Source organism: Bicyclus anynana, chromosome 6, assembly GCF_947172395.1.
Source record: "Bicyclus anynana chromosome 6, ilBicAnyn1.1, whole genome shotgun sequence".
Classification (NCBI taxonomy): domain Eukaryota; kingdom Metazoa; phylum Arthropoda; class Insecta; order Lepidoptera; family Nymphalidae; genus Bicyclus; species Bicyclus anynana.
The window spans coordinates 11,687,183-11,699,570 of record NC_069088.1 but is presented as its reverse complement, the minus strand read 5'-3'; the positions used below and the strand labels follow the sequence as shown (position 1 = coordinate 11,699,570).

Here is a 12,388-nt window from a genome sequence, read left to right as displayed (position 1 = left end):
GAGTAATAAATTGATACGTACCTGTGCAAAATATTCCACTGTAACGTACACGCCCGAAATAACCACATTATTCATTCATAAAGACGACGCGAGAGCTATCCTGTGTTGTGGTAATATTAGTTTGTTTGTGCTGCCTGTCAACTACTAAATTATATAAACCTAGTTACCTGGTTCATTAAGATACGATTATCGTGTACAAATCGAAACCTCTCCATTTAAGGTGTCACAAAACACAACGATAACGGTAAATACCAGGGGAGAAACCTTTTTGGAAGTCGGTTAAAAAATGAAAAAAAAATTCTTATGGTCTAAGATCCGGCATCACACTAACACTTAAGGCGAAAGTTAGTGTGTGTATGTTTTTTACTCCTTTACGCTGCGGCTACTAAAGCAATACTAAAGCAAAAAGCAATTTCTGAAAATTGGAATGAAAATAGATTTCACTCTGAATAATTACATAGGCTACTTTTCAACCCGGAAAAATCCATGGTTCCCGTGGGATTTGTGGAAAACTGAATTCCACGGGGACGAAGAATATACCATCATCTGTTATATATTGCCGATAAGAAATGAATGATAGATAATATTCACAGTGACACATTGCAATTAGTAAAATTGCGTATTAGTAATGCGATAATAGACATTGTATAAAAAAGTTATTCATTTAAACCATGCTCATCATCATACCATCGATGACTGCATCGTCATTCAGCACTTGGTAACTTAGGGTGAGATCGCAACTAATTAATCAAGGCTCAATTTTCTCAAGTAATCAAGGGCTAACTTGTCAAAATATTAAAAATACTCTGATTTAATCATTTAGAAGTCATCTGTACGTATAACGTTATATTTAACACATAGAACGTTTCTGTAATGTTTACGAAAACGTTTCTAAGCGAGGTAAAGGTTAGCTCTATTTAGGTATCTGACAGGCGGGTCAACAATGACAGTGATATACAAACAAGGACGGGAATGGTTCGTTTTAGTTTGAGATATTTTAGGATTACGATTTCCAAGATTTTAGATTTTAAGTCTTTTCAAATGTAGCTGTATCATTTATGAATATAAAAAACCCAGCTATGCACGCTTACTTAACTATGATTTAAAACTAGATTTTAGAGAATACATAGACCGAGTGACCATCACGTTCATAGACATTATTTCGTAACAATCCAAAAGTACCTAACGTACCTATACAATATTTTTTTAAAGAAATAATGGAATGACGGAGCAGCATGTCCACTGATTCGATCACCCAGATAAACTCCAAGCATAACTCGCTCCATCGCCCGCTGAGTGACTTTGAGCCTGCTAATAAGTTATTACTTATTTATTAGTTCGTGTAGCATACTAGTTTACGCTTCTTATATGTAGTCCTACGACTGATAGATTTTTTTTTTTCAATATACTCTGTATATCTACAACATATCCGCCATTTCGCTTACTACTAAAGTTAAAAAAAACTATCTTTCTGTTTCAATAACCTACTGACAGATAGTTTGACTATGTAAAGATAGTAATTTGACTGTTACTGATAATCGAGGATAGCTATATATCCGTAATCTTGGGTAGGTTATTGAAAACGGCCGTTAGTATTCAATTTGCAGTGTTTTAATCGTAAAATATATAAAATAAATAAATAAATAAATAAATTTTTTTTATTTTTTTTACTGTGTTAATCCAGGGTATTTTATATCTTCGTTTTTAATTTCAGCCATATCGGTTAAAAAAAGTTGCGGTTAAAGAGTAACAAATATCCAAACAAACATCCATACAAACTTTCGTGCTTATAACATTTGTAGGATAAAAGTTATAGCAGAAGTTTTTAGGGAAATCGCGGTTAAACAAACTTACATACCGATACAAAAGTGAACAACTGTTCAAGTTGGTTAAAACTGCAAAAAATATTATGATGCTGAATTAATTTTAAAGTCATCATCTCTATAAAAACTACAACTATATTACCTGCATACGATTTTGTTATAATCTACATTTATTCGAACCATATCGCCCGAAAGTTTCACAAACATAATCGAGTTGATTGTTCAAACTAATTCGCAGCGACGCGGTCACAACGCATACATTTTTAAACGGAATTACGCGAAGGTGCCGGTTAATGATACTGTTAACTGGAATTCATAATAAAGAGGGACTCAGCTGTATCTGGAGCATATCCGAGTTATGTCCCGCGCGAGACAGGCGCCTGATTAAAAATGTAGCGCTTCAAAACGAGGCGGATTCGGCACCAGCGTCGCTGGCGCACACTGCTGCCAGTGCCGTTGAGAACCTGGAGCGAGGTGGTCCACTGTGTGACGTCACCTTGCGCCCATTAACCTCATCTCGAAATATGTGATGTGTTTAAAGTGTTTAAAGTGAATTAACCTAATGAAGTTACAAGTAAACAACAAGTAAACAGGTGTCAGAAGTACTGTGATGGCTACTTCAAAGTGAAATCCGGCTAAATTCGTCGAAATCAAACACCGTAAATCTGAAAGCTTATTCGATTTTAGTTCAATGAAAATAGGACACAGCCAATTTACCTAGTTTCGTTTGGACTATTAACGCGGCTTGGAGTCACTTTATTTTTAAATAGCGGCGTCAGATCGATCGGGACGCGGAAATTCATAAAACAAGCTAGCTCGCAAAAGGCGGGAATGCAGCGAGCATCGGTATTTTATTTAGGCGGAAAGCACAGCGATATCCGTTCTGGTTCTATTTTCGCACTATATCGTTTATTACGGGGACCAACGGCTGCGGGAACCCCGCACGGGGATCGCGCGGCCACTCTACCGCCTGATATTATATTCTAGAGCACGCCTGCCTCGCTTCGCGCTAGATATTTCGAGTGTTGCTTCTAGCACCTATGAATTTATCTAGTCTCAGTCACATCACCCGCCCGGTGCAGCCGCCTGCAACGCTAACAAAAGCCTATCGCTTTAACTCGATTCACGGCGCGCCAAATTCGGTTCTAACAATAATTAGGTCAAAGTCCTTTGAATGTGCACTCGATAGTGACTACGTTTGTGAGACGCCATCTCTGTTTTCAATGTAAACAAACAAAAATATAATCTATAATTGTTTCATTTATAGGAACGTAATATTGAAATTATTCGATGTTTTAAGAATATGTAAAATTGGTTGAATTATAAATTGACTGTCTTTCCGGATTTATGGGATCAACGACATCTGAGTATGGATATATTCAGTTTTGAAGTGCCGGCCATTGTACTGCCGTGAAAAGCGCCAACGACAAAGGCTGTGACAGACATCGCAACACACCTATATGCACCTAGGTAATACACATATGATGTAGTCATTTAATAATTTTAAAATACATCCAATATTGTACTTGTGAATGTTATTTGCTATAACCTGAAATATCTGTACAAATCTCCAACTCACAGAGGATATTTGGAAAAAAATCATAGAGCTATTTTTTTTTTATTCTTTACAAGTTAGCCCTTGACTACAATCTCACCTGGTGGTAAGTGATGATGCAGTCCAAGACGGAAGCAGGCTAACTTGTTAGAAAGAGGATGAAAATCCACACACCTTTCGGTTTATACGCGACATGGTACCGGAACGCTAAATCGCTTGGCGGTACGTCTTTGTCGGTAGGGTGGTAAATAGCCACGGCCAAAGCCTCCCACCAGCCAGACCTGGACCAATTAAGAAAATCTCAATCGGCCCAGCCGGGGATCGAGCCCAGGACCTCCACCTCCACCGCGCATACCACTGCGCTACGGGTGCTGTCGAAATTAATGTACAAATGAACGACCGCAGTTGGTAGTGCTTGTTCTCAACAAAGAGGTCCCGGGTTTGATTCCCAGCCCGGGTCAGTTTAGGATTTTATATTTTCTGAATATAAAATATGGTCCTCCTGGTCTGGAGGTAGGCCGTGGTTAGTTACCACCGTACCGGCGATGACGTACCCCGAAACGGTTTAACGTTCCAATACCGCGTAGAATCTGTCAGAGGTATGGGTAGAATACTTGTACCTCTTCTAAGTACACCCGCTTCCATCTTCGACTGCATCGTATCAAGTGAGTCAAAATCAATTTAAAAAAATGTAGGTCTACCCGCTGATATTTTTTATTTTTAACAAGTTAGCCCTTGACTACAATCTCACCTGCTGGTAATTGATGATGTAATCTAAGATGGAAGCGGGCTAACTTGTTAGGAGGAGGATAAAAATCCACACCCCTTTCGGTTTCTACACGACTTCGTACCAGAAGGCTTAATCGCTGAGCCAAACCTGAAGCTATTAAGAAAACCTCAATCGGCCCAGCCGGAGATCGAACCCAGGACCTTAATAACCAAATATATGTTTTGTGACATGAAAAGCCTGCAGCAATAGATATTTGTGTATGATACACAAATATAATTTCTTTGTAAAAACTGCTGTCAGGTAAAATAACAGGTCGAAATGAAAATAGCATCAGTGAGCAGTTGCACAAGTGCGAATGCTATTCTGTAACGATGTTTCGTATAGCTCGCCAGTGCGAGTTTCGAATTCACCTACGTCTTTCTCATTCTATAGTATGATGTTAGACAGAGAGAGATACAGGTGAATTCGAAACTCGCGCTAGCGAGTTATAAAAACATCGTTAAAGAATACTATACTAATAGCATTAACAACTGAGTCTTAGGGCCATAAATCATTTCTCTATATCTATCTCGCTTGCACTTATGGGTCTTATGGAGCCGTCTAGTGAAGGGTGTAACAATGAAAGACATATTATCGATAAGTAAAGTTTATTATCGTATCTTGTTCACAAAATTAAAAAAATTAACAATATTTGATTTAATATAATACATATTTCATATTATATAATTATTAACTAAATAAAATTAATCTTCATCTGAGTCTTCATCATCAGAATCTTCGTCTTCTGCCAAATTTATTATATATTAGTATCCATAGTGCGCAACGAGTAACACATGAATGTATTTATTTAATTGCAGTAAACACATTTATAGCAAAAAAAATACGCAATGCAATTACATTAGAAACCGACCAATCAGAATCGTCCAAATCATTATTGACTCATCATTAGCACGTGCGCAGGTAGCCGTTTATCGATAATTAGGGTGCGCAGGTAGGCGCGCTGCACATTCCTATCTTTTTTGACTTTTATGACCGGACGACTCAGATGATAATGCGCATACTATACAGACTACGATCGGTCGGAATAGATTGGACACACCAGCGCCACGCTGTCCACTCAAACGTATTGCATTATTATTTATGACTCCATATTCTCAGAAAAATACAGTATAATGTGAAAACAGAAGTTTGTTTGACATCTCTTTTTGTAGGTAAATAAAATTGTCGATGTGAATTTTATGATATTAAATCTAACTCACCTATGTATAAATAAAATTAAAATATCTATTTGTAAGGTACATAACAATTCCTGTAACAAATGCAGGTAAACCAATCCATAATTAATCAATCAGAATTTTCGTTTATAGTAACAAAAACTTACGACGCACCTGACGACCTCCGTAGCGCAATGGATTTACAAGACGGAGGTCCTAGATTCGATCTCCAGCTGGGCAAATTGGGGTTTTCTTAATTGGTCCAGGCTGGTGGGAGGCTTTGGCCGTGGCTAGTTACCATCCTACCGACAAAGATGTACCGCCAAGCGATTTAGTTTTCCTATACGATGTTGTGTAGAAACCGAAAGGGGTGTGGATCATCCTCCTTCTAACAAGATAGCCTGCTTCCATCTTAGATTGCATCATCACTTACCATCAGGTGGGATCGTAGGGAAGGGCTAATTTATAAAGAATAAAAAAACCTAAATTGGCTCATTAGTCTGGTAGGCATCGGCCGTGGCTAGTTATTACCTTAACGGAAAGACGTACCGGCAACCGTTCATGTACGATGAAACCGAAGTAAATTCCATCTTAGACTGCATATTCACAACAGTAGTCGTGCTGACTTTTGGTTGAATTACTAATGACATGAAATTGAAAATTTGAAAAACCCCTGTAGGTCATAAAATTTTTAATTACACTCTCGATCAAGTCACCAATATTGTCTTTCAGTGCGCTTTCATTTAAGACCCCACTCAAGTATAATTAGAGACATTCGGTTATTCTTTCCCACTTTTACCCCCCAGAACTTTTAAACGGCTCAACTGATTTTCATCAAACAAGTTTAAGAACACTCGCACATAAGTCCACCTTTGATACAAAACAAACTAAATTGAGATCGCTTCATCCTTTCGGGAGTTATGGTGCCACATTCCGACTGACAGACAGACAGACGGACAGGCAGACAGACAAACAGACACGTCAAACTTATAACACGCATCTTTTTACGTCGGGGATCAAAAGAGGAAAAACATATTATTTCATTCACTTTCACATCTTACGGGAAAATTGTGAAAAAAGTTCGTTTCGTATTATTTTTAGTTTTACAACACCCCTAACTGCAATTAAACACAACATTACCACAAAACATCGTGCTTTTAAACGGCAAAGGGAAATTTTGTGCAGTTAAGTACTACAGTATTATTAACGGCACTCGGGACTATTTAAGAAGCGTTTACAAAAAGATCGTGTAACAGCTTTAGTACAGGTATTAATTACCTGCGACTGCGAGCTGCGACTCACTCGCCGACTTGCTGCGATGTTCATTGTTCGTTAACTTAAGGACTTTCAACGTTACATTGTTACAGATATTTCTCTTTCCCTTTTTAGGGTTCCGTAGTCCACGAGGAACTCATACTTTCGTCATGTCCGTCTGTCTGTCCATCCGTCCGTGCGTCTATCTGCGGTTTAGCTCAGAGACTATTACTACTAGAAAGCTGTAATTTAGCAGGAGTATGTACATTAAAAAAATTAACAAAGTCGTAAAATAAAATTTTGAAAAATATATTTTTGGAGTACCTCCCGTACATGTAAAGTAGGGATGAATTTCTTTTTTACTCATTTATTTCATACTGTGTGGATAGATCTTTGAAAGATATGACTTTTACCAATATTTTTTGTTAGGAATCCGACTCTTGCCTTTTTTTTGGGTTGGGATTGGGTTTCAATTTTAAAGACAGACGTTTTAGGTGGTAGGGAAATTGAAGCTGGATTCAGTGCAAATCATGATTCATATATATAATTATCAAAAATTTAAACTATACCAACTTTCAAAGTAATATTAAATGAATTCAAAGAAGAGTTTGAGGAAATTACAACAGCGTTACAAACAACAACTATGAGATGCAACCTAGAACTTACGTCAGCCATTTTGGGAAAATTTTGCATGTATACATAGGTACTGCGGCTGTACTGCGATTGTACTGTAATAAATAAAACTGTTTTATTAAAAAAGTCACATATCTATTGACAACAGAATAATAAAACAAATATCGACGTTTTTCTCCAACTAAAAAACTACACTAGGAGTGGATACGACAATGGTCCAACGAACGAGGGACCTACACTCCTTCCATTTGTAATCTAGACCCACTGAGCTATTGAGGCATTAGCTAAAACTTTTAACTGTATCTAAAACCATAATAAGAATATATTCAGTACCACCTGTAAGAAGGGATTATTGAAAGAGCAAAACGGTTTTTCAGCAGTTTTCTCGCTACTCATTAGTCGGTGTTCGCTTGTCGCTTCGTTCATTAAGCGCGCCACACTGTATTTGGTTTTGTGTTTATTTTTTTGGTTCCAATGCTTATTTGCGGGTTAACTTAATAAATGAGGAACTGGCTACTTCTATATTTTCGTAGCTTTAAGGGTAAAGTCGCCAGGATAAAGTCGTTCATTAGTAAGTTATGTGTAGTTTTCATGTGGATTCCGGTTTTTTTTCTTTGCCAAATTCTGTTACTTGTTTATTAAAGATTTTCTCTTTTCTTTACGGTTAAAAGACTGGACTCAAATCTGAGAAGTGTATAAGGTTGGACACTTGTCTTACCCACTTCTAACACTTTCCGCTTCGTTGGGGAAGAAAAGAGAATGTTGGCAATATTGAAAAAGCAAGACTAATTAATACTCTTTAAAAAAAATCATAGTAGGACATAACTTTACTTTACTAGTGTTTCAGATTTTTCATACGTTTGTGTTGTAAAGAGCTTAGCGAATAGTTGCATTTTGTATTATTTGATCCCTCGACACAAAGCGTTCACGTTTGCCGACACCGGCCTCGAGCTATCGGTTTTACATAAGTTGCAATTTGAGGTGTACTATACGAGTAACCTAGAATAAAAGACCTAGATTTTCAATAGATTGTCCTATCTCCGTTGAATTTATCGCGTACACCATTAACATGCTATATTGGATGCAAGAATGTAAGGATATCTTTGGAAAAGGTAGCTTTTCTAGGTAGTAGGGCTAACAAGAGCAAAAATATTTTTTAAGATTTAATTACAAATTTGAATGTTTCAGCTAGTTAAGTAGAAGCCTTAAAATGAAAGTAGAGGATACAAGCACAGAAGGGATCAGAGGATGGGGCTGTACTCCGACTGGTGATCCTCCCCCTGATGCAGTTCCAAGCACGGCAACACCACAGTCTACCTGTCTGCCCGTGTGGATCACTAGAGGATGGAAAAGAAACTTGTTGTACGGGATTATTGTGTTTCTAATGGTCCTCGTATTCTTGAATATTGCCTTAACATTGTGGATCATAAGTACTTTAAGGCTGACGGCTGTAAGTTATAGTTAAAAAAAATATTATAGCTTAATACAAATTTGTTAAATTTGTATATGTAAATGTACACTTTTCAGAGAGGCATTGGTCCAATAACAATTGTTAAAGACGGCATACATGTAGTTGGGCAGGTGTGGGTAGTTGACAAACTAGTTGCTTCCACAATATCGTCGCAAGCCGCCCAACCTATCACTTTACATTCGCACCGGAATTTTTCGGTTCTGGTATCCGAGCCCGGTCAATTAAACCAAGCTAAACTAGTTATCAGTGAGTATGTATTTATTTACTAAAACTACATATACAAAACAATTTTACGGTATTATAATAATTATTTTTAAGCATTATGTTGAACTTGTTTGTGTAGATTTGGTTATTCAAATAAAATTTTGATCACATTAGACATAATATAGAGCTGAATCCGGAGGGTGTGGATTCGAATTCGGTACGGAGCATGCACCTCCAACTTTTCAGTTCTATGTATTTTAAGAAATTAAATATCACGTGTCTCGAACGATGGAGGAAAAACATCGAGAGGAAACCTGCATACCAGAGAATTTTCTCAATTCTTTGCGTGTGCGAACTCTGCCAATCCGCCTTTTGCCAGAGCGGTGGACTATTGGCCTAGCTCCTCTCATTCTGAGAGGAGACTCAAGCTCAACAGTGAGCCAAATATGGGTTGATAATGATAGAAGATATAGAAAAAGGTAAAAATTTATCGTATTACTGATATCTCTGTAATGATTTTGAAGATGGAAGTTACACCTATCAGCTATTAAATTACATATATATTTTGTAGAACGTGACAGTATAGAGTGCAGCGGACAATCATTTGAAATCCGTGATGCGAAAGGAGGAGAGGTGTTCTACGCATCTCGGGAAGAAGTCCGGGTCTCCGCAGACGCCCTGACTTTAGACGGATCGGGAGGCCTCTCAGTGAAGAGTTCCCTTCAAACACCGGTTGTACGCGCACCGCCTGGCTCGGATTTGCAGTAAGCATTCACAACTGCACCATTCACAAATATCATACTTTCATAGTGTATTATTTACTTCATTATCCTAATTACGTGATAGCCCAGTGGATATGGCCTTTGCCTCCGCTTCAGGAGAGTATGGATTTGAATCCGGTCCTGGGCATGCTCCTGCAACTTTTCAGCTGTGTGAAACATCGTGAGAAAACCAGAGAATACAAGAGAATTTTGTAATTTTATTTTTTAATTCTCTGCGTGTGTGAAGTCTGCCAATCCACATTGGGCCAGCGTGATGGACTATTGGCTTAACCCCTCTCAATTTCAGATGAGACTCGAGCTCAGCAGTGTGCCGAGTATGGGTTGATAACGATCGTAATGTGTATATTTAGATACATTTTATACATATTTCAAGATTCCTTCATATTTAGAGATAAATATGGATGAATTATTTCAGTGATATTGCCACTTGTTGCCACTGTACACTTACGAGTATCACTGTATCAAAATAAATTTTGATATAATATATTTCTTTGACTATTAACTCTAGCATCTTGGTTGTAATAGAGACAAGAGAAAACTAATGTATTGTAAAAATCTTAAAATAGTTTGTCATCTGTTTCTGGTTCTAAACAGTTTAAAAATGTTTTCAGATTGGAATCATTGACAAGACGTCTAGATTTGAGAGCACCACAGTCGATATTTCTTGAAAGTAGAGCAGGCGGCATTGATATAACATCGCATAGCAACATAACGCTCAAATCGGACGTTGGGGCTGTAAGTTTTAGTACAGTACACAGTATTTTACATTTCAGCACTCATGTTTGTGTCATGCGTCGTAGCTTTCTTGAGCTTTACTTATATCGTGCGTAAATTGCTCATTTTTAATCGACTTCAAAAAGATGGAAGTTCTAAATTTAACGCGTATGTTTTTTGTTTTTCTTATGTTTGTCATCAATAAGTTCGTCATTTAACAACCAATTTTGAAAATTCTTGTTTTGTTTGAAAGTGTATACTTACTTGGTTTTCACGAAAATCGGTTCCGTAATTTTTTGTTAAAATCAAAATAACAGAAATAAGTGAATAAAATTGACTATACTGTGGCGTTTACGGTCACTATGCTACACTAAAAAATTAATAAAAATACAAAAAAAAATAACCTTGAAGTCAAAGTGGTACCAAAAAACAAAATGAACTTTAAAAGCTTATTTGGCAAAGCACCGCCTTCAAACCGATCAATAGAAAGGACATACGTACGATATTATTTCTCGCTTTTTAGAGTAGAACATCTTTGAAGTCGGTTTTTTTTTTTTTGTGAAATAGATTTAATTGATCAAAAAAAATACGGGCTCAAATTGAGAACCTCCTCCTTTTTTGAAGTCGGTTAAAAACAAAGAAACGTCTAAGAGTTTTATATCGCAAATTCTTAATTTCAGATCAAAATACATGCTTCAAATATTATGATCCACAATCTCAAGAAGGCATCTGTAACTGATGTTCCGCAGAAGAGGTCGTGGGCGAACAAAATTTACCAATTGTGCGCTTGCGCTTCTGGGAAGTTGTTTTTGGCATCACCGGAATCAATTTGCGCTATGCATGATCAAGATACTGAACTATGTCGATGATACAGATATTATATTAAATCTATGAAGTATTTATTAATAGAATTTATTTATAAACTATAATATTATTTTACCGGAACTAAACATATCTCTAATATAAAAGCTAGTTTTAGATTCACAAGTTACCTCACAAATAATGCAATTTTGTGTTTACTGTATTTTGTTTTTCTCATAATCTTAACTATACACAATAATAATTATTAGTATTGTAAATATAACGCAAGCGGCTATATCGTCTCCGCCAGTTTTAAATATTTTACAGTATCAAGCAAATTATATAAAAAAGTTGTTATTTTTTATTTTGACATAAATTCACTAGAGACTACAACTATATTATTACAATAAATGTAGATTATAATATACACAAAGTCCAAAATAATTCTAAAATATAAATAATTTGGCATAGCCTTAAATATATTAAGTACATCGAATTCATTCATATCGGATGTCGCACAGAGCACTGTAGTTACACTATATTTTATAAATGGTAATTACTTCAAGAGTGTGATAGAAAAATTAAATGAAAAATATAAAAAGTGATGTGATATAATAAAACCTGTAAAAAAATATTAATAAACGGTTTGGGAAATTATTTATCGTTTTTAATTTTTTAATGTTTGGAACTAAAATTAAAGTTAATCACAATCTAGATAAATGGGAATATTACACACAGATCTAGAAGCCCCTGAAATATAAATAGGTACGTTGAGATTATCACTACTCCGATCAGAAAGATCTGGAAACATGTATAGAAATAAAATGAAAAATTCAGAAACATCGACCAGCTATCCAGAATAAGTCATGGCCAAGAGAGAGAAGTTGCAACCGCTACTAAAACTACCACGAGACTAATAATTATAGCCGCCCTAATTGTAGCCATAACGACCCTTAAGTAAACTGTACAAAAAGAGTAAATTCCTATGGATTTGTTAATGATAGATATAGCCTTGATTAACACATGCGAATACGGTACTATTATGACCGCAAAATAATTCAAAAAAGGTAATCTCGCTATCAAAGATGTCTTGAACTACATTGGTAATAATTGACGTCATTTCAATTCATAGTCAAGTCTAGTAGAAAGTAATTTGATATGTCGCTACTATACTACAGCCTTTCTTGATGAGTACTGTTTACCAACA

The 12,388-nt window shown here is 36.4% G+C and overlaps 1 protein-coding gene across 2 annotated transcripts; it reads left to right on the top strand.

The window, feature by feature from the left end:
- Nucleotides 1-2,183: 2,183 nt before the first annotated feature.
- LOC112053949 (delta-sarcoglycan-like) lies at nt 2,184-11,832 on the top strand. Of its 2 annotated transcripts, XM_024093575.2 has the most exons (7): nt 2,184-2,482; nt 3,091-3,293; nt 8,398-8,659; nt 8,737-8,926; nt 9,456-9,648; nt 10,278-10,401; nt 11,061-11,832. In XM_024093575.2, exons 3-7 carry the CDS (start codon nt 8,420-8,422, stop codon nt 11,247-11,249), a joined length of 936 nt encoding a protein of 311 aa, XP_023949343.2. In that variant the 5' UTR covers nt 2,184-2,482; nt 3,091-3,293; nt 8,398-8,419; the 3' UTR covers nt 11,250-11,832. The 2 variants fall into 2 exon arrangements, with proteins under 2 accessions (XP_023949343.2, XP_023949350.2); XM_024093582.2 differs by lacking the exons at nt 2,184-2,482; nt 3,091-3,293 and adding an exon at nt 7,880-8,321.
- The last annotated feature ends 556 nt before the right edge of the window (nt 11,833-12,388 follow it).